This window comes from Halichoerus grypus, chromosome 5 (assembly GCF_964656455.1).
Source record: "Halichoerus grypus chromosome 5, mHalGry1.hap1.1, whole genome shotgun sequence".
NCBI lineage: Eukaryota > Metazoa > Chordata > Mammalia > Carnivora > Phocidae > Halichoerus > Halichoerus grypus.
Window position 1 is genome coordinate 178,675,070 of NC_135716.1, and position 27,566 is coordinate 178,702,635.

The 27,566-nt window shown below is 57.7% G+C and overlaps 1 protein-coding gene across 1 annotated transcript; it reads right to left on the reverse strand.

Annotated features, from left to right (window-relative positions):
* Positions 1-25,842, reverse strand: PLOD1 (procollagen-lysine,2-oxoglutarate 5-dioxygenase 1). The gene is made up of 19 exons (XM_036069555.2): positions 25,685-25,842; positions 18,199-18,290; positions 16,978-17,111; positions 16,415-16,578; positions 15,267-15,379; positions 13,875-13,938; positions 12,415-12,512; positions 11,405-11,506; positions 10,706-10,837; positions 9,207-9,328; positions 8,066-8,170; positions 7,548-7,673; positions 7,143-7,284; positions 6,191-6,304; positions 5,551-5,616; positions 4,907-5,011; positions 3,223-3,369; positions 2,358-2,483; positions 1-867 (listed from the first exon to the last, which is right to left on the reverse strand). The coding sequence occupies exons 1-19, from the start codon at positions 25,758-25,760 to the stop codon at positions 712-714; spliced, it is 2,184 nt and encodes a 727-aa protein (XP_035925448.2). The 5' UTR covers positions 25,761-25,842; the 3' UTR covers positions 1-711.
* Between the last annotated feature and the right edge of the window lie 1,724 nt (positions 25,843-27,566).

Genomic DNA, 27,566 nt, shown 5'->3' on the forward strand with positions numbered 1-27,566 from the left:
TAGTTTGAATGACCTTTAATAGAAACTCTCCTGTTTCTGACCATCTGTCCCTCTCTCCAGAGGCATCCAGGACAGGGTGACGCACTGCAGTGTGTGGGCGTCTCAGTCCTTCCCCACACGCCGAGGACAAAGCTGTGGCATCGATACCTTTCCCGTCTCCCAGGAGATTTTCCGAGTCATTCTCTCCAGGGCACAAGGTTCTGCTCCCACGACAGGAGCCACGGAGGAAGGGGCTTCAGCAGTCCCCAGGGGCAGGGAGAGCGCTGAATCTGATCCAGGTCTCTGTGTTTGCCCCGAGGCCCAAAGCAGAAGTCCTGGGGCTGCAGTTCTGCCTGGGAGGAGCTCCGGGGGTGCCCTGTCGCCCCTAGAGCCTCTCTGGGCAGCTGGCTAAGCACCTGTTCTGCTCAAGGACCCCCCCACCCCCACCCCCACGGAAGAAGCAGAGGAAGAGGCCTGGGTTTTTTCAGGAAGCCGGGTGGGAAAAGGACAAGTTGCTACAAAGCAATGAACAGGAACAGTGTCTCCCTGGGCAGGGTCCAGAGCACCATGAAAGCCCCAGCCAAGGAGGTGGGCTCTGCCTCTGGCTCGTGGCCGAGTCTCTCCGATGGGGGCTCCAAGAGCCTGGAGGCTGGGACCCCGAGGCCCCAGAGTGCTGCTGGGCAGTGGTTGTTGGCAAAGAGGAAGAGGTCCGAGGTGGCCTGGCCTGGCCGATTAGGGATCGACGAAGGACACGGCGATGTAGCGGGTGCCCCTGGTGGTGGGGAGCCCCTCATGGTAGTGCGTCAGTCGCCCAGGGTGCATGAGGGTCCAGCCCTTCCGTGGGGCTCGGATGGAACAGTTATAGCGCAGGAACCGACAGCCCCCGCCCTGGAAGACGGGAAGTATCAGTTCTCCAAGGGGAAGCAGGTCCCTTCCCCCACCACCGCCGGGATTCTTCTAAGCCCCCCCAGGGGCGGGGGAGGGTGCCCCGCGGCCCTCGGCACAGCCCACCTGGGACGCCCGGCCTGGGAGTCAGGCAGCCCTGGGCAAATGCCGGCTACGTGCTTTACCAACTTTGTCACCAACCCAGGCCTCAGTTTTCCCTTCTGGGAAATGGGCATTAACCTCACAGAGTCATGAGAATTCAGTGAGATGAGTAAGAGCTTACGGATGGCTTTCTCAACCTCAGCACTGTGGACATTTGTGGCCAGAAAATTCTTTTTTTTAATTGGGCCAAAAAGACACATGACATAAACTTTACCATCGTAAACACTTTGAAGTGTGCAGTTCGATGGTACTAAGTACATGTGTACTGTTTTTCAGCCATCATTGCCAGGGGCCAGGGAATTCTCCTTTGGTGGGGGGCTATCCTGGGCGCCCAGCCTCTACTCGCTAGCTCTCAGCAGCACCACCACAGTTGTGACAACCAAAAATATCTTCAGATATTGCCGATGTCCCCAGGGGCTGGGGGGGGGGGGGATTGTCCCCTAGGAGAACCCCTGGTACATGGTAAACTCTCCAAAAAAATGAGAGGTGTTTGTATGGGTGTCTTTCACTGTGGCCTGGCCAGGCCAGGACTGAGTCCCCGAAACACTTAGAAATAGCTTAAGGGGCGCCTGGGTGGCTCAGTCGTTAAGCGTCTGCCTTCGGCTTAGGTTGTGATCCCAGGGTCCTGGGATCGAGCCCCGCATCAGGCTCCCTGCTCCTCAGGAAGCCTGCTTCTCCCTCTCCCACTCCCCCTGCTTGTGTTCCCTCTCTCACTGTATCTCTCTCTGTCAAAATAAATCAATAAAATCTTCAAAAAAAAAAAAAAAAGAAATAGTAGCATGAGTAAAGGAATGAATGAATGGCCCCCCCAGGTGATCACACCCAGAGGCCTTCCGTGGGGCCTTGAGGCTCCCAGAACTGTCCCCTCTCCACCCCCCATCCTCTTGGTTTCCCCAGCTCTCCCGTCCAGCCACAAGCCTGAGCCCCACACCTGGACAGACCCCGTCCCGCCATCCCGAAAGCAGCCCTTACTTCCAAGAATGACGGAAGCCCTGAACTCATCATCACAAACAGCTCTCAGGCCTTGAGTGCTTACTGGGCGTCCACGTAAGCACTCACCTGGATGAGCTCATGGAATTCTCATAGCATTTCTACGAAGGGCGCCCTACATTTTCCCATCTAAGATACGAGGAAACCGAGAGCCTAAGAAACATGTCCGAGGCCACAGAGCTGGCGAGAGTCGGCAGGCAGGCCCCAGGTCCACGCAGTCTGACCTCTGACCTCCTGTGCCCCTGCTCCGCAAGCACGGAGGCCTTCCCTTTCTCTCTGGGTCTCCGGCACCGGGCCCCTTGGGCCCCGCCGCCTCCTCAACCACCCTGTAAGCTGCTCACCTCGTAATCCACGCCAACCCGGTTCAGGGCGATGTTGATGGTGAAGGTGGAGGCATCATGGTGCGGCATGAGCGAGGGCTGCTCGTCCGGCTTGTAGCGGACAACAAAGGCCAGGTCGAACTGGGCCTGTGTCAAGGGAGCGAGAAAGAGAACCAGGGCCGCTGAAGAGCGGGGGAGGCCGGGGTGCACCGAAGGGGCCCCTCATCCGGTCTCGGGGAATGTTGGCTCTCGGAGCGCAGGGTTCCACGCAGTGCTCCCCAGAGCCCGGCCTAGGGGAGGTTCTCGGTAAAAATGTGCGGAGGGAGGAAAGGACAGAAGGAAGGGAAGGAAAGGGAGAGGAGAGAGGGAGAAGAGGAGGGGAGGGAAGCAGGGCAGAAGGAGTGAACCAAATCCTTACAACCCTTCATGGCAACTAGGCAGGCTGCCAATTGCTTGAGGGCAGGGCCCAGGCAGTGGAAGCAGGGGTCTGGAGAAAAGCTTGCGCACGAGGCAGTGAGGGAGGGAAGGAGGGCAAAAGCCAAAGGGGGCCGTCAACAGGTTCTCAGTGGAGAGCTGAGAGAGGGATGGGAGCGCTGGCTCGTTTGGGGGGCCTGCAAAGGCATTACCGAGGAGGGATTTAAGGACATGGAGGAAGGAGTCAAAGGGGTGCGGTCAGAGGCCAGAGGCAAGGTGGGCTGCCCCTATCTTGGACTCTTTCCAGAGCCCCCCCACTCCCCCAACCATGGGAGGAGACTGCACACCCACCTGGAGACCAAACGTCCAGGCCCCACCTGCAAGCTGGGGCTGCCCTCTTCCCTTTCCCCCTCTCCCCTCCCGAGCCACTCCAGCCCTGCCCCCACCCCAGTGGCCTCCCAGGGGCGCCCACCCTGGTATAGTAGCCGGGGTAGAGCTTCTCCGTCATGGGGGCGATGTACTCCATCAGGAACTTATGCCACTCCCGCTCAAAGCTGATCTGGTTCATGTGGATGTCGATGGTCGGCACGTTTTCGTAGCCACCCTGGATGCGGCTGTCCTGGAAATGACCATGACCGAGGGGAGCGTGGTAAGCGGAGTTCGAAGACGGCCGCCTGGGGTGTGGGCTGTCTGACCCCCACCCCCTGGCCAGTGAACGTGATGGGAAAAGGTCAGGGTAGGGGGCCAAGTGAGGGGCCTCTGCAGAGAGAAGTAAGGTGACTAAGTTCGTTGACTTTGGGTTCATCACAAGGGAGGCTGTCCCAGGTGGGCACTTAAACGAGGATCTTGAAGAGAGAGACTCTCCTGCCAGCTGGAGGAAGCAGGGATGTGAGTTCTGCCCCAGAAGCTCAGAGTAGGACCCCGAGCCTCAGAGGAGACCCCAGTCCTGGCTGACATCTCGACTGCAGCCTCGTGAGACCCTGAGCAGAGGATACGGCTAAACCACACGAGGACTCCCGACCCACAGAAACACGCAGAGGATACGTGGGTGTGGTTTGAAGTCGTGAAGCTTTGTGGGAATTTGTGACACCGCAGAGAAAACCAGTGCAGGGCGCCTGGGTGGCTCAGATGGTTAAGCGTCTGCCTTCGGCTCAGGTCATGATCCCAGGGTCCTGGGATCGAGTCCCGCATCGGGCTCTCTGCTCCTTGGGAGCCTGCTTCTCCCTCTGCCTCTCTCTCTCTCTGTCTCTCATGAATAAATAAATAAAATCTTTAAAAAAAAAAAAAAAAAAAAAACCAGTGCAGAGGGCCATGGGTTAGGTCGGGCCTAGAGTCCCAGCGCTGACCTGGGCCCTGGAGGACGAGGGCGAGCCAGACCTCAGAAAGCCTGGACTATCCCAGTTACTGGCTTCTGGAGATTATCTCAGCCACCAAAGCCCGTGGATTAGGTCCAGCTGCCAGGTCAAACGTTAGTCAGGCTCTGAGGCACACAGGCCCGTGGGCTCATGTGCCTTTAAAAGTGCTCCCCGAACTTGGGGCGCCTGGGTGGCTCAGTCGGTTGAGTGTCCGACTTGATTTCGGCTCAGGTCATGATCTCAGGGTTGTGGGATCGAACCGTGCGTCAGGCTCCACGCTGAGCATGGAGTGGAGCCTACTTAAGATTCTCTCTCTCCCTCTGCACCCCCTTCCCCTCTCTTAAAAAAAAAAAACAAATGTTCCCTGAACTTTCCAAGATGAATGCAGGTATAGGATTCCTCCTCCGGGGAACGCATAGCCTCTCAGCCCAACATGCCCCCTGCTTCTGCTATCTGGTGAACATGGCACTGATGTTCCTAATTCTGCCTCATCCCACACTTGCTCGTTCCTCCCCCATGACACACCCAATCTCGTAAAGGAAGCTAAATCATTCTAATAACAAACCAGGAACTGGAAATCTAGCAGTTCAAGATTAAGGAGGCTCCCAGTCATCTCATGGTCCCGGCAGCTTGGGGACCCACACTCCATCCCATTTCTCAATCTCCCCCACTCCTAAGTGCCAGAGCACCCATCTGAAGAGTCCCAGAGAGGCTGGCTGGCTTGCCAAGGAAAGAGCCCGGAGGGCAGGCATGGGCGGAGGGGCGGCCTCCCCGCATCCCCAGTCCAGGCACTGTGCCCACCTTGTTATCTCCCAGAGACCACTGGCCGTAGTGCTCCATCTCCTCCACCAGTTCGTCACAGGCCGCCTCCGTGAAGATGGGGAACCAGTAGACGTCTGGGCAAGGCTGGGGAGGGCGGGGACTCAGTCACAGGGGTCCAGAGGGGCCCCGCAGCACCTCCCCCCGCCCCCACAGCCCTCTGCGGCAGCCGCCACGGGCAAGGCCCCTCATGCAGCCCAGGCCCTTCCCCAGGCCCTGGTCTGCGAGTCGCTAAAGGGGGAAGGAAGCAGAGCTCAGTGCTGGCCCTTCTCAGCCAAGGGCTCCCGGTGCCAGGCCAGGACAGGAATGTGCACAGTTTCTCGCTACTGGCCCCTGGTCCCCAGCTGAGACCACATTCGGGGATGTTCTTCCTCTTTCTCGCCTGGGCCTGGGCCGAGGAGAAACCCAAGGTCCCAAGGCCCCTGCAGACTCCAGCTGGGAAGTGACAAAAGGAGGAGGGGCCATCCTACCACCTACTCCCTCGCCCTAGCACTGCCGGGGCCCAGAAAGGTGCCTCCCCGCCTCCCCTGGGGCAGCTAGTTTCCTCCCTCCGTCCTTCATCCCCGACAGCAGGTGCAGGGTGTGTAAATCCAGCACCTTTGTTCCCAGAGGTGCCCAGTCCTTACCATCTCTACCAGCTTCCCTGCCAAGGCCTTGGTGTAGTTCTCATGGATGTACTTCTCCTTCCAGTCCTGGGGGGTAGTGGGGGGGGGACACAGGTGGGGTCCTCAGGCCTGGCCTGGGCCAGCTGGGCTCACCCCTTGCCCAACTCCACAGGACGCTCCAAGAGGGGGTTCCTCCCCCAGTTCCTCCCCCGTGCAATGTGGGTGAATGTGCGCCTGCAGGGGCTGCTGTCTGCGTGTGTACATGCATGCGTGTACACGTGTGTACAGGTGTGTGTGTGGACCCACGTAAGCCACAAGCTCACAACGTCTAGGAACATTTCAGCACTTTCTCCTCCTCTGACCTTCACGACACCCTCAGAAGTGAGTGAGGCTGGGATAGTGTACCCATTTTAGAGCTAAGAGAACTGAGGCCCCAAAGACTGAGAGGCCCAACTGATGGTCCACCAACGGAGGCCTGACTCCTGGTCCCTCCTCCTCCACTAGATGGCGCTGCCTCTCAAGAGCCCTCTCCTGCCCAACTGGGTCCCTGGGGTGGAGGAATGCCGGTGGCCTACGGGGCCTCACCCCTTCTCAGGCTGAACCCACAGGTTCACTGGAGTCCCTTCTTCTCCCTCCCCTGCCCATCCAGCCAGGGCCTCACCTCGGGGTTGCTGAACACCTCCCAGAGGTCATTGTGGAGGTGGCTGGTCTGGTAGCTGTCCAGGGAGAGCAGGCGGCCAAAGGTGTGCCGGTTGGTCAGGAACATGAACACATCCTAGGGAGAACAGGCCGGATGGAAGAGACCCCCACCCCCACCCCCACAGTCCCATGCACGGCCCAGGAGAGGCACGGCTGCAGCCTCCTCTGCCCATTAAGTTGGAGATCAGGGAACCAAGAGCGGGTCACCCCATCTCATCTCCCCAGCACCCAGCCCAGGCCTGACATGGGATACAATCAAGGAGGGCTTCCTGGAGGACCAAATGGCAATGAAAGAACAAATGTGTAAAAGCAAAGGATGGTGTCCGGTCCTGAAGTTTTGGGCATGGGGAAAACGTCATCATGCTGTCACTTTTAAAAAAATAACCACAAAAACATATTGGGTGGGGTGCAGGGGCATGGTAAGGGTGTCTCTCGGGCACGTTAGTCGGAGTATATTTAGGTGGAAAGTTTGGGGGTTTTGGCTCTATTGGAAATGTACATCAAATAGAGGGGTGCAGAAACTGGGTCCATTGGGGCACCTGGGTGGCTCAGTTGTTAAGCATCTGCCTTCGGCTCAGGTCATGGTCCCAGGGTCCTGGGATCGGGTCCCGCATCGGGCTCCCTGCTCCGCGGGAAGCCTGCTTCTCCCTCTACCACTCCCCCCGCTTGTGTTCCTGTTCTCACTGTGTCTCTCTCTGTCCAATAAATAAATAAAATCTTTAAAAAAAAAAAAAAAAAGAAACTGGGTCCACTAACATGATCCCCATGGACCCCAAGGACCGGCCCTCATGCCTGGTGCCCCAAGTGCCCCCCACCAGGCCCTGGCATCTCAGAAGCTCCGGGGCGTAAGGTGGCAGATAGAGACCACCTTCTCCATCAATAGGGCCTCCTCTGACTGCCCAGCCCAGGCCGACCTGCTGCCGGATATTGGCACAGAAGGCCATGTCGGGGTCCAGCTTGCTGTGGTGGAAGAGGTCTGTCCGCTGCAGCTCGGCCCGCAGGGCACTGCCCTTGATCAGATAGATGTTCGAGATGTAGGGCACGTTCCAGACGCCCCTAAGGGTGAGAGAAGAGGATGGAGGGGGCCGCAGGCCGGTCACAGGCTGGGGGCCGAGGCCCCAGGGGAGGGGAAGTCACAGGCTGGGAGGGCACAACAGTGCTGATTTGGGCACACGGGCGCAGGATAATTGTCAGGAAGTCCTTCCATGTGTTTGACTGCAGTCTTCCTCGCTTTGGGTCCAGCAGGAATTCAAGGGCTTCAAGGACAGGACTACTGGGGGGAAGACAGAGGCGGGGGTTCCCATCCCGCAGGTACTCACACACGCCGGCCCTGCACAATGTCCACATAGTCCTCGGAGCGGGCGTAGTAGCCATCTGCACTCAGCGCGCCCCAGAAGTTCGACCACAGCCTCCCGTGGCGGGTCATCAAGGGGGCGATGACGTTCCTGAGGAAGGGAGCACCTCAGTGGGAGTCCCTCGGCCCACGGGGAGTCTGGGGCAGATCTAACTGGGTGTGGGGAAGGAGAGGATGAGGGCCTTTCAACCCGCAAGCACCCCCTGGGGCAGGGCCTGGAGCGGGGGGCTGGCCCAGCTAGAGTCCCCACCCCCTCCCAACGGGGCAGCCAGGGGCAGAGGGTGGGAGGGCCAGCGCAGCTGGTAGCAGGGAGGAGGGAACATCCTGGACCAAGACGAGGTTGCCAGGCTGGGGCAGGCGCAGGGTAGGAGGGGAGGCCGAGGTGAAGGCGGGCAAGGAAGGCATGGCAGGGTGGGCCCAGAGTGGGAGCCGGGGCTCGGAAGGCCTGCCGGCCGACTGCTGCCGCCCACCCACAAGCCTCACTTGTTCTGCTCGATCAGTAGGCGCAGGGTTTTCGGCTCAGTCAGGGCCACGTCGGCGTCCACGCTGAAGTAGTAGGTACAGCTATGGTCCTGCCGGCACAGGTCCCTGCAGGTGGGGGACCTGGGGTCAGCGGGGCTGGGGCTCTGGCGCCATCCTCTCCTCACCCAGGGTCCCGGAGCGCCCTGCAGCTGTCTCCGGGCCTGTCCCCATCCATGACCACAGGGAACCAGCCAAGGGTGTTCAGAGGGGCCAGGCCAGCCCCGGTGCAGGTTGGGACCCAGACCGTGGACTACTATACTAGGCTCTCAAGGTGAACACCCAGAGCTCACTCAGCAACTGGTGTCAGGTGCCCTGAAAACCCCTGTACTGGGGAGAGCACGGCCCCCTGACAGGTTCCTACACTGCCCGGGGCTAGGGGGTAAACTGGCTCTGCCCTTCCGAAGCGCAGTTTGGTGACCTGGCCTGAAAGCCTTACAAATGTATGCTCTTTTTGTTTATCTGGCCCAGGGCTCAGCAAACTGTGGAGTCCACGGTCCAAATCCAGCCCCCTGCCTGGTATCGCACAGCTCATGAGCTAAAGACTGTCTGCAGTTTTAAATGGTTGGGGGAAAAATTTTTCTTAAAGTGACATAAAAACCATATGAAATTTAAATTTCAGGGTCCATAAATAAAATTCTGTTGGAGCACAGTCACGTCCATCATGCTACACCACAGGGCCGATGCACACGGATTTACTACCTAGTCCTTTACAGAAAAGTTCACCAGCCTTGGATCTGGACTAATTCTTCCACGGTCAACACAGATGACTTGTTTGTTTGTTTGAATAATAAGGGAAAAATCAGAGATGGTCTCTGTCAGCATTTATCTACTTCTGGCCCTCCAGTTCTTCCTCTTTCTCTGATTTCCTTCCTGCACCCAAATGACACTGCTCAGCCCCACCCAGGAGCCCCCAGGTGGGCAGGGTAGAGAGCATTTCCCCATTTGACAGATGGGGACACTGAGGCCCAGACAGGGGCAGGAACTTGCTGGAGAACACACACAGCATCTGGCTCGATGCTCCTGACACACTGGGACCAGCCCCCGCCCCTGCCACGCCCACCACCGTCAGAGAGACACCATGGTGCACTGGCCCCCAACTCACGCGCCCATGTTCCTGGCGTCAGCATTGGCCACCCGAACCTCGGGGCCCACCAGTTTCACGGACTGGTACTCGCCGCCGTGCTCTGCCAGGAACTGCTCCACCTGAGCCTTATGGTGTTGCTCCTAGGGGTGGGGGACGGGAGGGTGAGGATGGGGACACAGGCTCCACCCCCCAGGACTGGAGCACCCTCTGCGACTGCAGGCCACTCCCCTTCGTTCCCCGCACACTGGTGGCCATTGGCTCTCCTACCTCCAGACCTTTGCCCATGCCAGGCCTCCTGCCTGGAGTGCCCTTCCCCAGCCATCCTTGAGCATCCTCCCTGGACCAGGCCAGGCCCACCGGCCTCTTAAGAGCCTCTGTCACTAGGACAGCACCCCCGACCCCACAGGTCCCATATCCAGAGTCATTTATTCTGGTCTGGAGTGTGGCCCAGGGATCTGCTTCGTTGCAAAACGCTCCAGGTGATCCTTGGGCCACACCTGGAAAAACAACAGTCCATACCCGGGCCCCTTGCCTGGAGAAGTGGCAAGAGTGGGAACTCTAGAACCAAACCCAGGATTTAGAGCGAAGCCCCGCTCTGCTACAGTCAGCTGCGTGACCTTGGACCAGCCACCTCCCCTGTCTCAGCTCTGGTGTCCTCCCTTGTAAAATGGGAAGGCGATTGTGCCTCCCTCGTGGGGTCACTGTCAGGAGCCGACAAGACAGACGGAGCACACAGAAGGACCCCAAAGAAGGCCTGTGACAGCTCTCTTCTTCCACACCCAGTCACAGACTCGGAATTCATGGTTGTGCTATTTCATGTCTCCAGGGAAGCCAGGAGCCTCCCAAGGGCCGGGCCCACACCCTTCTCCTGTTTCCATGTGGCACAGCTGAACGAATGTCTGTGGCCCAGGCAGAACCGGGCGTGGGGCCCTGGGCGTGGGGTGCAGACTGTCGGGGCTGAGACGTCTCAGAAAGGGGTGACACTAGATGGGGCAGTTAAGAGGACGTGAAGGAAGACAACAGAGAAAGCCTGGACAACAGGTAGGACTGGAGAGTCTACCTGGCATCCCAATTATGGAAACTGGGATAAGCAAAAGCAGAGCTGAGACTTTATCCAGCTAAGAAGGAGAGGAGAGGGAGGGAGCTGGGAATCCTGAGCCCGGGCCTGCTCCCCACAAAGCAGCAGGCCTCAGGGCTCTCCCCGATTCCCCAGAAGGTATGCAGGGCATGAAAACCCATTTGTCACCGAATCAAATCAGGAGGGCCTGAATGAGGCAGGGACAGCTAGGAGCGCCTATCATGTGCCTCCCCCATGGCAGGCGCCCCTGCATCCCACGTGCCCACTTGTTGAACCCTTGTAGCAAATCCCCGTGGTCGGCACTCTTCTCACCCGATTTAAGAGAGGAGAAAACTGAAGCACAGAAAAGTTGAGGAATGTACCCAAGGTCACACCTATACCCAGCCGGTCCGCCTTTACCCCAGCCACACGGCGACCCCACCAAGGGCCTGCTACTCACGTGGTTGTGAATGAAAAGCCGCATCTGTTTCCGGGGGTAGCGGAGACGAAGAAGCCGCTGGAAGAACAGCGATAGGAACGGCGTGGGCTGTTCGATGAACACGCCAACCAGGACTGTGGGCAGAGCTTCATCCTGCATCGGGAGGGGGGCAGCGTGAGGGGCTGGCAATGTCCAGCCACTGGGCCACTGCTGAGCCCCTAGGGTGGCCTGAGGGACCCAGAGCCGGAGGCAGAGGTGTGCGGACTTAGCAGGAAAGGGGCCTGGGCCAGGCAGCTCCAAGCAGTCTGTGCAGGCAGGCAGAAGCAGGGACTGGCGCGGAAGCAGAAGGAAGCAGGAGGAGGAGGTCCCAGCTGGGCAGAGTGAGCCTAGACTTGGAGCCAGGACCAGCTGATGGCCTGCTGTCAGAGAGCCTGGCTGGCATGGGTTTGAAGTGAGCTATAAATGAGGAGTAAGGTCCGTGAGAAGAGAGGGGGCTGTAGGAGAGGACTCAGGCTGAAGGAACCAGAACTTTGGCATGGCTGGGGGTGGGGTGTGAGCTGGAGCAATGTGTAATCTGAGAAGGCTTCCAGGAAGAGGTGCCTGGGTGAAGAGGAAGATGGAACCCCAGACAGGAAGGTGATCCCTTTACCTCCCACCAAAGACAATAGTCTCTTCCTCCCCATCCAAGGAGACCGAGCCCCTCACACCCGGCAGCCATACCCCAATGCCCCTGAGGCTACGCAGGCCCTCGTCACACACAGCGCAGCCCGTCTCGAAGGTCCAGAAGCGCGGGATGTAGTTGCCCAGGTAGTTCAGCTGCAGCTGTAGGGAAACGTGCAGTCTGAGACGTGGGGTCTGAGATGTGGGGTCCGGGCCAGGCCCACCCATCTGTAACCACTGAGTCACATCTCCATCGGCCCCTGGGGTACCCACACCCCAGCCCTCTAACGGGGCAGGAATGTGACTTTATTTGGGGCAGGTTTTGGAGAGAATGTTCTGTCCCCCTGGAGATCACCAAAGCTGCTCTGAGGGCAGAGGGAGGGCTTGGCATTCTGCCGTACCTTCACCTCTGGATCTGCCAGGAGCTTGTAAAATGCAGCTTGCTGCCCAGCCCCCCACCCCAGAGAGTCCCACTGAGCAGCTCTGGAGCGGGGTGAGGAAATCTGCTTTCACACTCGCCCTGTTCTCTCCTGGCCACGTGACTCCGACACGGTACGGGGTGGGGTGCGGGGGGCGGGGCGCGGAGGGGGTCGAGGACCACACTTGAAGCAGTGTGCTGTGAGCCAGGGCTGGTTCCCCAGGGCCCATGAGGTCTGGCCTGCACCCCAGCTCCTTCTGAGCCCTGGGAGCACAGGAACCAGTCTGTCCGTCTCAAGACTGACTCTGCCTTATATCCCAGTGCAAACACTCAGTAAATGTTTGTTGCACAAAGAAACAAGTCTGCCCTGGGATGACGGGGTACGGATGACTCAGGTGGCCCAGCTGAGGCCCTGATGGGGACAGTGACCTCCTCTGTGTCCTGTGGCTGAGCAGGGATGAACATCACTGACCACCACAGCAAGGAGACAAGGCGCCACACTGAACTCAGACGCGAGGACAGAGGCAGCAAGGTGGAAACGGGGCCCAGGGGGCCCTGACCCCAAGGAGAAGCTGTGGGGTCATGGTGAGAGCAGACTCAGGCGTCTGGCCCCTCTCTCGCTCTTTCCCCGTGGGCTGGGGCCTCTCCCTACCTTGGTAGGCCCATTGCCATGAATCAGGACCGGGAGAGTGTCGTAGGCAAGGTTCCTCGCTCTCACGTGGCCCATCTCAAACTTGAGCACGACCTCATCTGGGGGTCAGAAAGCAAAGACACATCCAGCGTCAGGCCCAGAGGCCAAGCTCAAATCCTAGCTCCCACCCAGGGCATGTTCCAGGCTACTAACACCACCTCTTTGAGCCTCGAGTTTCCTCGTCTATGAAATGGGGGTAAGAGTGGGAGGAGTCCGTGTTGGGCAAGCACTTAGCACCATGCCCAGCACACGGAATCCACAGCAACCCCTAGTATTTACTGTGATAACTTCTTGAAGCCAGAAGCAGGGAAGGGGACAAAGCAAAGACCTGAAACATCCCAGCCCCAGCCCCAGCTCCAGCTCCAGCTCCAGCTCAGAAAAGCCCTGGGACAGAGCCTGGGGATAGCCGCTCTGACAGGCATGCAGAGCAGTACTGAGAATACGCCAGCCCAAGGGGAAGTCCTGGGCAGGGTGGGGGACAGATCCTGTCCTGGTGGAGAGAGTTCCTCCCGCAGGACCCTAACCCTCTTGCTCTGACCCCATTAGACAGCAGGAGGAAACTGCCTGTCCAACAGTTATAAATGCAGAGGGGCTTTTCATCAGAGGCCTGGAAGACACTGGGGAGGGAGGCCCTCTGTGTGGGTGGTCATGCGAGGGGGCCCTCCACGCAAGTTCCTGGCTTCCCCAAAAGTGTTCTGGACCAGGCTTCTTAATGTAGGTCCATGCACTCCCAGAAGCCACAGACAAAAGGGTGTGGATGCTTCTGCACCTTCCCAAGAAAGGAATCATAGTGTTCATTAGATTCTCAAAAAAAAAGATTCCATTTACCCCATAAAATCACCAATCAGCTATTGGGTCTAACTACTCCTTTCCAAAGACGGGAAAATGAGGTCTAAGAGGGTGTGTGTGTGTGTGTGTGTGAGAGAGAGAGAGAGAGAGAGAGAGAAAGAGAGAGAAAGGAAAACTTGTCCGAGGTCACCCAGGAAGACAAAGGAATGTCATCACCAGCCATGGATTTGGGGCCAGCCCCAGGGTGTTTCTAGTTTTAAGGACCAGGCAGCCTCTCTGCTTCCCAAGCCATCCATTGCCCTCCTGTCAGCTCAGTCCCCATGCGAGCCCAGGAAGCCTTCACCTGGGAGGTGGGAGGGCAGGGAAGGAGGGGAGCAGGCTCACCTGTAAGAACCAGGGCTACAGGGCAGGGGACAGGTACCCGTGGTGTGCATCGCCCAGCTGCTCCCAGGCTGAGGGGCTGCCTCCTACCCTGGTGTCCCGCAGGCTCTTAGACTGACCTCTTGGCCCTCCTTTCTCCCCCCAGAGAAACACAGCTCTGCCCCAGGACATCCAGGCGGCCGCTGGGGACCTCAGATGGGGCCAGGCCACCTCCCAGCACAGTGGCCAGAGAGCCCATGGGGGCTGCTTACCCAGAGCTCCATCCAGGTTCTGGAAGATACGGCAGCGGTGGTCCAGGGTGATGTTGATCTGCTCCTGCAGGAAAGGGGACACCAGGATGTAGCAGGGACAGGCCCTGGCAGGGGATGGGGCCCCATCATGCCCAGGGTGGGGAGCCTGTCCTCCCACTTCTGCCATCTCCTCGCCCCACACCCACTCTGCCCTGTCACACCGGGGCAGCTGGTAGCCCTAGGATCTGCTGGTCCAGGGACTTTCAGAATTGGAAGGCATCTAAGGGAAACAGCTGGTTCAAGCACAACCACCATGATGACAACAAATGCTTATTTTTTGCTTTACTGTCAATCACGAAGTACTACAAATACATTAATTAATTTAATCCACACAACATCCTTATGTGAAAGTACCACCAGCACTACATTTTACAGATTTAAAAAATAAGGCACAGTGAGGTTGGTTAACTCGGCTAAGGTCACACAGCTAGTAACTGCCTAAGCTGGCATTTGAACCCCAGGAGCCTGGCCCTGAGGTTCCCTGTTCATGCGCAATGTTGCCTCTTCAAGATTCAACTGTGTCTCATGGAGCCCTAAGCCAGGCCAAGGAAGACAAGTGGAACCCTAGGCTTGGCCCTCATCCCATAGAGAGCAGCTCCACTTTTATGTTTGGGACCACGAGCTTCTGCAAGTGATGTCACTGGAGGCAAAGGGGAAGGAGGAGGAAGGACTGAGTTTAGAGATCAAGTTCACATTTCGACTGCACAAGTCCAACCGCTTTGTTTCATTATTTCGTGGATGACAAAAACCGAGGCCCAGAAAGGAGAAGGGACTCACCCTAGGTCACACAGCACAGCATGGATAGAGGTTGGGGAGATAAGCAGGGCAGAATCCAGGAATCCTGACCCTCCAAGGACTCCCTGAGTTTCCTGCCTGCCCAGAGGACACTGGCTGGTTTGGGGCGACACGGGTCCAGACCTGCCATCTTCAGTCCCCTCGATGACCTCTCCTGAAGATAGGCTCGGAGGTCGGGGCTTAAGTCCGGCCAAGACCTCGTCAGCCCCCCAGGAGCCTCCCAGGCAGGGCGGGGCAGGGGCAACTCAGCCTGTCGGCTCCTTTCAACACCATCACTACAGACGTGAGGTCATAAACTCCTGTCTCCCCGACCCGAGGGTCCATGAGGGTGGAGACCCCAACTGTCTCATTCACTGCCACATCCCAACCCTGCACCTGACAGCATCTCACACACAGGCGCCCAATGAGTAGCTGCTGAATACCTCGGTGAATCGGTGAATGGATACATGGGGGTATCAATGCCCGACCCGGGGGGTCAGGCCTCAGGGGCGCTGCTCCCACTGCGACATCAAGATCCGGCATTAAGGTGCCCCAGCCCCGCCCCTCGCTGGCCCTTACCCTCTTCTCTGGGTCCAAGAAGATCTGGGTATAAAAGAGCTGGTCGCTGTCACTGTCCTGGCCTTCCCACTTGGCCACAAGTTTGTTGAGGTTGGGGGCATAACCGATGAAGCCTGCAGGTTGGTGGGGGACACACAAAGACAGACACTTAGCTTCCGGCCTCCGAGTCAGGAGCCTCGTCCCAGCATCCACTTTCATTCACCTCCCCCTCCTTCACCTTCTCTTAGAAGTCCTCCTGGATTGAGCGGAGGTAGTGTCCGTAAGCTGAAAGTGCCTTGCTAGCTAATGCCACTTGGTGACAAGTTCCCACTGAGCTCAAAGAGAAAGATCACGGTGCCCACTAACCTGCCCCAGCTCAGGTGGTGAGCGCCACAAAGGTGGTGAACGAATGGATCAGACCAGGAGTCCCTGGAGAGCACAGCTGGTGGGCCAGAGGCCAGGAGCCCCCTTTCTATAGTTATCTGGGAAACTTGGCCCAGAGAAGGGCAGAGGCTGGGCCACGGTCACTCAGTGCATGGGGGCTCAGAGGAAAAAGCCCACACGGCACCTTGGCCACAGTGCAGATGGGTAAGGAGAGAAGAGAAAGGGGAGAAGGGGCCAGCCAGGGAAAGGGAGAACACTGCCAGCCCTGGGCCAGGACCAGGCCATCTAGATGGTGCTAACTCCCTCGGCCAATGGGGAAACGTGGCTGCTGGGGGGCGGACCCTCTTCTGTGGCTGGACAGGGGAATCCGGAATAAAATACAGATTTTAGTCTCCATGCAATAAGAAGCCATTGAGTGATGTGTGTGGATTTGTGCCTGGCTGCTGGATGGAGAATGGCCTGGCAGGGGTGAGGGTAGAGGTTGGCAGAGCAGGCAGGAGACTACTACAAACGGCCAGGAGCCCAGTGAGGCAGTGGCAGTCGGGGTGGACTCGAGGGTGGAGTCGAGAGGTCTTTCAAAGTGGGGCACGGCGTGACCGGCCCACGGACTGAGGGGTGGGGGGGCCGAGGGAGGACATTCAGGGGTGACTCCGGTTTTCCCCTGTGCAGATGGGTGGCTGTTCACGAGATGAAGCCAAATGCAGGGGGGACATCCTGATGGCAGCGGATGGACCCCTCTGGAGCCCGCCCAGCCCCGCCATGCTCTCTGCACCCAGACTCCTCACCTCCAGAGCCCAGGAACCTCTTGCCGTCGGACACGGCCGGGTACTTGGTCTCCAGCCTGCGGTCCGGGTAGATGAGCTCCTCGGCCGAGAAGACCACCTGACTCCTGGCCTGTCGGAACTTCTTCAGGAGCTCTCGAGGCCCCGATGCAAATACCACGTCGTAGCTGTGGCCGGACCCGGGGGAATCGGGAGCAGGGCAGAGGTGAGCAGGGGCTCACGAGGGCACCTCCTCCCGTGCCACCCCTGGGAAACGGATCTGCCCTGTTGTCTCCGGCCTGGCCTGCAATGTTTCCACCCCACCCTGGGCAGACAGATGGTCCCCACCCCAGTGCCCTCCTCATGCTCGAAGCATGGCTCACCCGACCTGGGCAGGCCCCCTTGCCCACCTCCTCACCACCAATGGGAATGGTCTTTTCTGGGCTCACAGACCCCCCCCCAAAAAACTATAGACAACCTTAGCTGGAGTGATCCCCCCTCCTCCCCCTTATTCTGCAAGGGCCTCATTCTAGAATATTCCATCTCTCTGCTGAGGGGCCCTGCCCAGGAGGCCCCCAGCTACCTACCTGTCTGTGAAGAGAATGACCAGGTTCTCCTTGTCCGCGTGCTTCTCCAGAGCTTTCTTCAGCAGCCGGACCTTCAGCCCTCCACCAGCCGACGACCCCTTCTCCCCACTCCAGTCCTCTCCCAGGCCCAGTGCCTGCAGAGAAAGGCCCCTTAACATGGGCTTTTGGCAAAGAACTATCTCGCCAGCCAAAATTCCACCCCCACCTGGACAGTGCCCATCTCTGCCTCTGTCTGTCCAGCACCTATGGGGAAACCGTTCTACAATGTATGCGAAGCTGATTGGCCTGGGGGAGGGGGGTCAGGTCATGTGACCACACCCGACCAATCAGTGTGTTCCATCCTTCCGGGAACCATGGGTTTGAGCACGTGACCTAAGCATGGCCTATCAGAGTCTTCCCTGGGACTCTTCTGTTCAAACTAAGGAAAGGCTGTCTAGTTCTGCTGAGGTTGAGAAGCTGGGGCATGTGGGTCTGTGGCTGGTGGTCATCTTGCCGCCATGCAGAGAGAGCATGTCTGCAAATGAAGACCAACGGGACCTAGAGATGGAAAGACGAAGCCCTTATCGTGGAGCTTGAACCCCTAGATCCAACTATGCCTGAAGCAACCCTCTGCTTCAACGCGCATTCATGTGAACTAATCCATTTTCTTTCTGGCTTAATGCCACTAGACTGTAAGCTGTGTAGGCAGTGCCATGGTCTTCCTTGTCCACCATTTTATTCCCAGCGCCTACCACTGTGCCTGACAGGAGGAGGCACTCGGCACACTCGGGTAAATGGAGGAATGTCTCCCTGCAGGGCTAAGCCCCACACACCGCACACAGAGGACACCAGGCAGACTGGGCATTGGCCTGGGTCTCTTTAGAGCGGTGTTTACACACGTGCGATCTCTAGACTATGGCCATCCCAAAATCACCTGGGGGGACTGGTGCAAATGCTGGTTCCCAGGCCCTGCTTTCTAAACCAGCCACACACACTCACCCTAGCATGAGCACGGCCACATAATCCTCCTGTCTCACTTCCCCCACTCTCCCATCTCCAGCACCTCCCAGACTTTGATTACGTTCTCCCCCTCTTGCTTTTCCTAACTCATCCTCATCTTTTGGGCTTCCAGAAGCTTTCCCTGTGGCCCTCATCAGTTTGGGAAGGGCAAAAACCCAGCTCCTGGACTCTCCCGCCACCCCTTGGCTGTCCTGCTCCCCTCCCCCCCGGGGAGCCCCTTACCTGGATCTTGTAGTTGAAGAACTGGCCCGAACGCTTGAAGCGCCGGAAACCCTCAGTCTCCCTCGTGGCCACCGTGAGGACTAACAGGTTGTCTGTGGACAGAGAAGGGCGTGGTGAACTGCACTGGAGGAGGAGGGGCGACAGGCAGGAGCAGGTCATTGTTCCCAGATGTGTCAAATCCCAGCAAGATGTGTCCTCGTGTCCACCCATTATAGACAAGGGCCCAAGGGCCAGGCAGGAAGGACGTGCCAAAGGTCAGAACCCAGGTCTCCCGATTCTCCTCCAGGGTCCCATCCACCTGGGAACGGACTGGCATGACAGGAGGTGTCCAGAGCAGAGCTGTCTGCACGTTGCACTGTGGGGCTGGGTCTCTCTGGATTTAGGGGGCTCTGGCCTTGCACAGGGGTGGAGGCAAGGATTCGCCCTGAATGCCGAACACCAGGAGGACCTCTCTGGCCAATGCTGGACAGGGGCCCAGGGATGGCCAGCGCTCTCCGTACCTCCGCCCAGGGCACACACTGCTCATCTATCCCAACGGTCTTTCTTGCTGAGCCTCACTCGGCCACCATGGGAGAACCTATGAATGGATCCTGAGTGGAAACCGACTTGAAATCCTTAGCTTTTGGGGCACCTGGGGGGCTCAGTCAGTTAGGGTCTGCCTCTGGCTCACGTCATGATCCCAGGGTCCTGGGATCGAGCCCCATGTCAGGTTCCCTGCTTCTCCCTCTCCCTCTGCCTGCCACTCCCACTGCTCGTGCTCTCCCTCTCAAATAAATAAATAAAATCTTGAAAAAAGAAAAAAGAGACAGAAGAAAGAAAAGAAATAAATCCTTAGCTTTGACCAGAGCAGCTGTACTACCTTTTTAACAAGAGACCTCTCTCAGACTCTGTAGTGCGGCTTCACCTCTGCGATAGAACCTGATGGAAACAACTCCCCAGACAGCATCTCTGGGAGCCCTGGGACAGTCCCTTCCAGATCACAATTTGAAGCTGTGTTATCTGAGAAGTAAAGGCTCTGTAGCTGGACTGCCTGGTCAGAATCCTAGCTTTGCTTCTTACCAGTTCTGTGACCTTGGACAAGTCCATGACTTTTCTGGGCTCCAGTTTCCCCTTTGTAAAATAGGGACAATAATAGTACAGTAGGGGCGTCTGGCTGGCTCGGTCGTCAGTAGAGCACACGACTCTTGGTCTTAGGGTTATGAGTTTGAGCCCCGTAGTCCCCCCTTTATCCATGGGAGATGCATTCCAAGACCCCCAGTGGATGCCTGAAACCACAGAGTACCAGACCCTATATATATTTTTTTTTTTCCTATAGGTACACACCTATGATGCAGTTTAATTATAAATCAGGCACAATAAGAGATTAGCCATATAAAATAGGACAATAATAACAATATATTGTAATAAACATTGTATCAATGGGGCCTCTCAAAATACCTTACTGCACTGAACTCCCCCTTCTTGTGATGGTGTGAGATATAAAAACCCTATATGACAAGGGGCGCCTGGGTGGCTCAGTCCATTAAGTGTCTGCCTTCGCTCAGGTCATAATCTCAGGGTCCTGGGATCAAGCCCGGCATTTGGCTCCCTGCTCAGTGGGGAGTCTGCTTCTCCCTCTCCCTCTGCCCCCTCCCCTTCTCCCCCCAGCTTGTGCGAGCACTCTCTCTCAAAAAAACAAACAACAACAACAAAAAACCCACACACACACTACAGGACAAGAGGAAATAAGATGAAGATGTAGCATTGTGACGTAGGCTAGTACTGACATGTCCTCAGAAGGAGGATCATCTGCTTCCGGACCGTGGTTGCCCATGGGTAACTGAGACCACTGTACCTACTTCAAGAACGGATCAGTGAGAGGCTAACGCCTTGCCCTGGCATTCAAGGCCCTCCCTGATTGGCCCAGTGACATACTCATTCCCTCCACTGAGAGGGCCCTCCCCCAGCCAGGCGTCTCACCTTACTGGGCTCTTCCCCTTCTGCCCCAGCTCCCCCTCTCTCTACCCTTTCCCTAATCTTCCTCCAGGTCCCAGGGCCAGTGACAGTGACACCCCTTTCCTGCCACCACCTCTATGAAGCCTTCTCAGATTTCTCCTGACCTCTCTCCTGCCCTTAGAGGCAGGACCCCCCCCCCCCACACACACACCCATTTGCAGCGCTCATGACTGTTTTCACTGGGGTCCAGGACATAATGCTTTTCTGGGTGAACAGACCCACCCAACACAGGCAAGTAAGGCCTTCCCTTACACCCCCACTCTGTGAAAGCAAGAGGGGCCCGGGCTGAAAGAACAAAGGGGTCCTGCTGGGCAGAGCTAGGCAGGCTGCAGGCCCCAGAGCAGGGGGCAGCCCAGCAGGTTTTGGCAGGAATCCATTGGAAGTGGGCCCAAAGACCTGGGGTGGATTCACTAGGCAGGTGTGGAGAGGGGAGGCCTTACCACCTGACCCTGGGGACCAGGAAAGTGGGGTGCTGCTCACACTTGAGGAAAGGCTCCCCCAATTCTTGCCAGGATGGTTAAGTCTCCCCCCCCAAGTGAGGAGAGGCGAGTCGCCAGCTCTGAGGCCCTCCTGTCCTTGGCAGGGGCTGCTGGGGACAGGAAGTGTCACGTTTCATGGATGGAAAAAGCCAGCATGTGTGTCTGTGTAAGGTGCTGGATCAGGGCTCCTGAAGTCAGGATGCAGGGGGAGGGCAAAGGGGATGGAGTGGGCATCTTGAGGCTCCTTTTCCGAGTTCCCTCTACCAAATCACGGTACAAGATGGCTAACCTTTACCGAACACCTTCGACAAACCGTACTTGGTTCTAAGCCCTTTACTGGTCCTAACGCCCCACTCTACAGTTAGAAACCAAGGCTCGGAAATGGTAACTTGCCCAAGGGAGCCAGGAAGTGGTAGCACCAGGAGGTGGACACAGAAGCCTGGACCCAGAATCCCTTCTCTTAACCTGTGCATGCAATGCCCAGGCCTGGGACAGTGACCAGCTCTCTGTGTCTCCATCTGAAGAAACCCTCGCTGAGGTGGAGGAGAGGGCCCCAGGCCACGCTGGACCCTCCCCAGCAACTCAGCCTGCCTCTTCTCTATCTTCCTTGGTGCTGCCAGGCGCTCCACCAGGGCCTTCACAAATCTAGTGCCTGCTTCCCTGGCCGAGGACTCGAAAAGATCAGCCAGTCCAGAGGTCCCAAACCTGCCTGCTATCAGCATCACAAGGGACACTGTGAACTCCAGACTCCTGGGCCCCGGGACCAGAGGTTCGAGATGGGCCCAGAAGTCTGGGTTTTTCCTACATCTCCCGGGTAATTTCTGAGGCCAGCCACATTCGGAACCTCTGATCCAGCCCATCCCCTGGTCCTGACTCTGGGCTCCAATGAGGGGCCTGGGGGTGGTTCACAGCAAGAGAACTGCAGGCAGGCCCCTCCCCCAAGGGACCCTGGCATCACCTCTCAACACTGCCCACCCCCACGAAAGCTGTCTCACTGAACCCAGCCTTTGCCCCATTCCCTTGTCCTGCCTGCACAACTCACTCCTCCTCCTAAAGAGGCCTTGGTCCTCCATGAAGCCCTGTCATCCCCTCCCCTTATCTGGTGCGCCATCGGCGTGCCCAACAGGTGATGCACCAGTACAAACCTGCCCCTTCTCCCTTTGCTGGGCCAGGCTCACATCTTCATCTCCTTGGCCTCCCTCCCCCTCCCCGTGGCTGGGACTCAGTGTGACTCAGGATGTCAGGTGCGCACTGTCATTGGCTGAGCCCTTACCAGATGCCACCTACTACATGAAGTGTGTCCCGTTTGCTATCACACTTAACGATCAACATCCCATGTGGCGGGTGATATTTCTATCCCCCCTTGTGCAGGTGAGGAAGCTGAGGCACAGAGAGGCTAAATACCCTGCCGAAGGTCACAGAAGCTTGAAGTGAGAAGCGAGTGAGCTGGAATTCCAAATGCCCGTGTTCTCAACCTCATCGTTTCCCCGCCCAACATTCTGGAATACTGCGGACCGAATCCAGCATGTCCAGCCGCCCTCGATCAGGCATCCCCAACGTGGCCGGACACTCAGCTCCAGTCCCACGGCAGGCAGCCAGAGCGTGTGCAGGGCATGCCACACGGCGACACCGTGGAGGATCCGGTTCCGAGCACCAGGGCCCGGCCCAGCCCCCCTGCTTTCTGGCTGGTCCGGCAGACCCGCCTGGGGCTAAAGCCAGGGTCCGCGTGAGGCCTGACACCTAAGGGCTCCTGGCCTGCTTCCCCAGAAAGACAAGCTGTGCTCTAGGATCAGCAGAGGTGAGAGGGAGGGAGCAGGGCGGAATGGCAGACAGACTGCTGGGTGAGTAACTTAGCCTCTCTGGGCCTGTCTCCTCATCTGTAAAATGGGGTCCTAGTAACCCTAGTACCTTCCTCCAGAGACTTTCGTGAGGACTGAACGTGCTAGTCTGTGAAGTGCTTAGCGCAGGTCCTGGCTGTAGGGGCCACACGGGTTCTTGTCTTAGGGAACCTCCCCGGAGAGAAGGCCAGCTGCTGCCCTAGGGGTCCCGGATACAGAAAAGCTGTCTTCCTTCCCAAGAGCAAGAATGATGGGGAGAGGCTGAGCCCGGGGGCCTGGGGGGGTAGGAAGACACCTCTCTGGGGTCTGAAGACGAGGCTGAGAACTCAGGCCTGGGGCGCTGTGCTGCAGCTGATGCCCGCCCCCCCCCCAAGCAGGGCCAGCCCACACGAGGCCGTGGACACCATCAGGAAGCCCCCCAGTCTGCTCTCTGGGGAGTGGGAATGAATGAAGCTCCTCCCCCATCCTCCGGGCTCACCGAGCCCCAGGCTTGAACGGAAGCCATAAACAGGGTGTGGCAGAATGGCAGATGTGGATTCCCAGCGCCCAGGAGCAAGTGTGACTCTCCTGGGTTTCAGTCCCCTGAGGGGTCCGCAGACACTCCCCCCCCCCCCCCCCCCCCCCGCCAACACACACACACACACACACACACACACACACATCCAGCTGGGCCTGCCTGACTCCTGGGACCTTTCCATTCCCTGTGTGGAACAGCACGACCCACAACCCCCGCCCGCGCCCTGTTGACCTCCTGGAGTCTCAGAACGGCAGCCACCAGGCTCCAGCTGGTCCTTCCCTCTCCATGGCCAAACCAAGGCCCGCAGGGACAGGCGGGAGCCCAGGCAGAGGACAGTGATCAGCTAGAAGCCTCTACAAAAGGGAGAAAGGACCAGGGGGCATCTGGACTCTCCTGCTCCCAACTCTAGGAAAATTTGCTTGTTTGGATATTGCTTTGTTGACAGCCTTTTTCTGTCCCCCACATTGGTGTGGGGACCCCCCCCAGCATAAGGCAATGTCCCCTTTCTCAAGCACAGGGCATTCTGGGAAAGAAGGGTTATATCTCCCCCATAATATTGGGCATCTACTGGGGAGAGGAGCTCTGTGTCCTCCCCTAAAATTGGGAGCTCCCTAAAGCGAAAACTCCATCTTTCTCTCCATGTGCCAAATCCATGTGCGCTCGGGTACAGGGGCGGGCAAGCTGCCAGGAGGCCTCTCTGGCGGCTGCTGGAGTGTCTCCCCCTCCTGACACTAGTCAGTGGGCCTGCAGGACAAACCACCCTCCCACAGTGTCCTAGCCAGCAGGCTGAGGGTCCCCCCATCAGCTGGGTCTGCGGAAGTTGAGCAGGCTCCTCCAGACAGGATCTCCAGGCAACAGCGCCCCCCCCCCCGCCCCCCAGACAGGGGTCACGAGAAGTGGGTCTGAGTTCCAGTCAACGACTCCACCTCCAACCACCTACAGCAACTGGAGAACAGGTATTTAACCTTTTGGGGCCTCAGTCTTGCTATCTGCAAAATGGGGCTAATGATTCCCTACTTATCAAAAGGGCCTGAATGGAGTAAGGGAAGCGAAGGGCCTCAACTTGAGAGTGGCTTGATATTAGCTCCATGTCTGGCCACCTGATACTTCTTGTCCATCAATCTACTATCTACTTACTATCTGCCAGGTGCTCTACCTGGATCGTCGACACACTGGATCCTGCACCCTTAGTGGGGGCTACCTTCTGTCTACTCTGTCCCCTCCCATCACCTGCTGCTGGGGTCAGGGCACCTGAAGCCCTGTCACTGATTTGGTCCCTCTGACTCATCTCTGGGGGCTTTGCTGTGGGCAGCGGGAGTTTCCTCTCCTGGAATGGTCTGGGGGTGTACGGAAGCCACATCAGCAGAAGCAGGGCAACGAGAGGCCCAGGAAACAAAGGCTATTACAGGGCTCGTGGCTCCCGACCAGTGAGTAGACCCAGGCCACAGGCCTTTTGAACACACCACCAGCCCAGCCCTGTGCTCAGCACCTGCCTCACTGGATTTTTTTTGACCTGTTTCACTACCCTGCGGGGATACTCCAGGAAAGCAGGCTGTGCTGGGTCCAAGAAAGAAAAAGCCTATATAGGCCAGGCATTGAGCTGAACCCTCTCCAGTGGGCCTCATCCCATGGAATCCTGGCAAGAGCACTAGGACTCCGGTACCATGGCCCCCAGTTTGCAGGCTAGAACACCAAGCCTCACAGAAATTAGTCACCACGGGCTTTACCACTGGGAGATGTGTGGCCTTGGGCACAACCTGGCACAAAGGAAGTACTCAGAAATGGCAGTTCCCACCCTCTGCCCCGGTGAGGGTCTGCTACACTACCAACCTGCCCCCTCCAGCTCCTCTCAGAGGCTCAGCAGGCAACCCTGGAGGTGGCCGAGGGAGGGGTGGGGAGGACAGGAGCACCCACTCAGAATGGTGGGGCACACTCTGAAATCCAATCTGCCTTGAGGTTGGAGAAGGAACATGATGAGATGCAGAGTCCAGCAGATCCTGAACCAAACAACCCGTTGTTCCAGGACTGGACAATGCTAGGCAGTCAGCGCACCTGTCTGAGCCAGCTTCCTGCTGTGCTACCTGGAGCGAGTAGGACCCACCAGCCAGCAGGGGCAGCGCAGACCACAGAGGCCCGCGACAAAAGTGTACATGGCTCTGCCGTGGGGGCCCCCCATGCCACTCCCCACCCCCATGGCTGGGGATGCCCAGTGGCTCCCACGGAACCAGACACACCTGTGTGTCACTCCTGGTTCCAAGGCCCACCCGCTGTGCAATCCTGGGCAAGTGAATCGATTCTGGAGCCTTAGTTTGCCCAGCGGGCAAAGGGGGATAAAAGCAGAGCACACTTCGGAGGGTTGAGATCATGCTTCACTGCTGCCTGGCCCATAGTAAGTGCTCCATAAACAGGAGCTGCTGTTATTACTATTATGGGAGCTATTACGATTTGACCCTCTCCGTGCCCCTCCCCTCCCGGCTGCACCCACGCGGGAACCGCAGCCCCAACAGGGGAAGTGATTCGTCCAAGTCGCCAGCGAGTCAGTGGCCAAGTGACCGGAACCCGGATCCCCTCGGAAGCCCAGGCCTCCCGTGCAGACCAGCTGCCCCCAGACCAGCCCCCCCACCCCCCGCCCCCCGGGCCCCGGCCCGCGCCCTCACCCTCCGGCTTGGCCTCGCCCTTCGCTTCGGCCAGGAGCAGCCAGCCCAGCGGGGCCAGGAGCAGCAGCGGCCGCATGGCAGGGGTCTGGGGACGTCCGGCCGGTCCGGCGGCGCTCGCAACCTGGAAACTTCGCGACGGGGCCGGCGGTCCGGCTGCCACGCATGGGGCCCGCCCCGGGGGCGGTGCGCACCGCCCTCTGCTCCCTCCCCGCCGCCGCCACCGCCCGCCCCGGGGGAAGGGTTTTCCCGCAGACTCGCCCGAACCCGGGCCTCTCCGAGCTGGGGCGGCTCCCGGGTCCTTCCGCCGGCCGGTCCTCCTCCCGCCCTTCTCCCCGGGCTTCTCCACCGCTAGACACGGTGGGTGGGAGTGGGGGGCGGGGGGGGGGGCTTGTTCAGGGAGTTCAGAGGCATCCATCTCCCTGGCGAGATCCTCCGGGCTGCTGGAAATGCAGAAAGTGCATCACCATCTACCAAAAAAGGAAATCACTTCATCCGCCTTTTTGTCCCTGGGTGGCAAACAGAACCTCTGAGCCAAGGAAGGTCTTGCTCTTGAGGTCGCCCTGTTAAGTAAGTGAATGAATGAAAGAAAGCAAGCAAGGAAGGAAGGAAGGGTAGTGGCTTTTCACCAAGGTGGGTCTTCAAAGCCCAACAAACAGCTCAAGGGTTTCTTAGAACAAGGGCTCCTAGAGCAGAAGTCAGCTAGGGGCATCCAACTCTGGGAAAAGAAAAGCATCCTCCCTTCCTTGGAAGAGGCCCTCCGACAGATCTGGGAGCCTCCTTCCAGCAGATTCGGCTCCAGAGGCATGGGTGGTGGGTGCAGCTCTGGGTGGGCAGGGGCTCCCTTCCCCCAACCCCTGGGGGGCAAAGGGTGGAGGGAGGGGTCGTGTCATAAGTGTTAATGAACAGTGCAGAATAATAGGCCATGCCTAGGTGCTGGGGAAAAGAGAAATCAGACTGTTTCAGCAAGGGAAATCCTCTACCAATTTGCTGAGTGGAAAACAAAGACATACACTATGACCCCACTCAGTAAAAAATATCCTCTCGTGGATACAATTGAGACATGCTAAAAGCAAATGACAGGCAAATGTTTGTAGTGATTATTTCCAGGTTGTGGGATTGTATATATCTATAATTATGTATTATATATTGCACATATTATTTCCTGGTAGTTTTATTTTATTTATATTTTTCATTGTTTTTACACTTTTTTTGCAATTAATATATCCTATTTGTACAATCCAAACAAAACCAACATATGTCATTTTTAGAAGATAGGTAGAATCCCTGGGAATGTTGGCGATCATCTCATTGTACTGAGATTTACTCTGTACAGATGGTAGAAGTGAGCTCAGAGGGACCCAGCAGCAAGCTCAAGGTCACAAGGCAAGTAAAGTGAAGAGGCGTTGAGTGCAATCCAGGTCTTCTGTCTCCTAACTGGGACCCAGGGTGGGGAGTTTCTGCAGCTGGAGACAGGATTTGGTGCCAGAATCCACCGGATGTTTTTGAATTCAGGAGGATGCAGATTGAAATTCCAGATCCTTCGAGAAGGAAATGGAGGGATGAGCAGAGGGGTGGAGAATGAGCATATGTTGGCTGGCTCAATTTTCAAAGCTCTTTCTCACTCTATGTTCACAACAGCCCTGTGAGTTGGGCAGTATTGCCCCTATTTGTGAAATAAGGAAACTGAGGCCCAGAGAAGCGAAGCAACCATCACACAGCTAATGTAGGAGCACGGTAAGGGAAGCAGCTTTAGAACCCACTCGAACTTTCCGTTTGCTGGGATCCAAGGAGAACCTCTATGGTCAGGTACTGTGGACAGAAAAAATCCTTGGGCCTTGGGGTTCCCGTGGTCCACATGCCCAGAGTCAGTGTAACTCAGGAG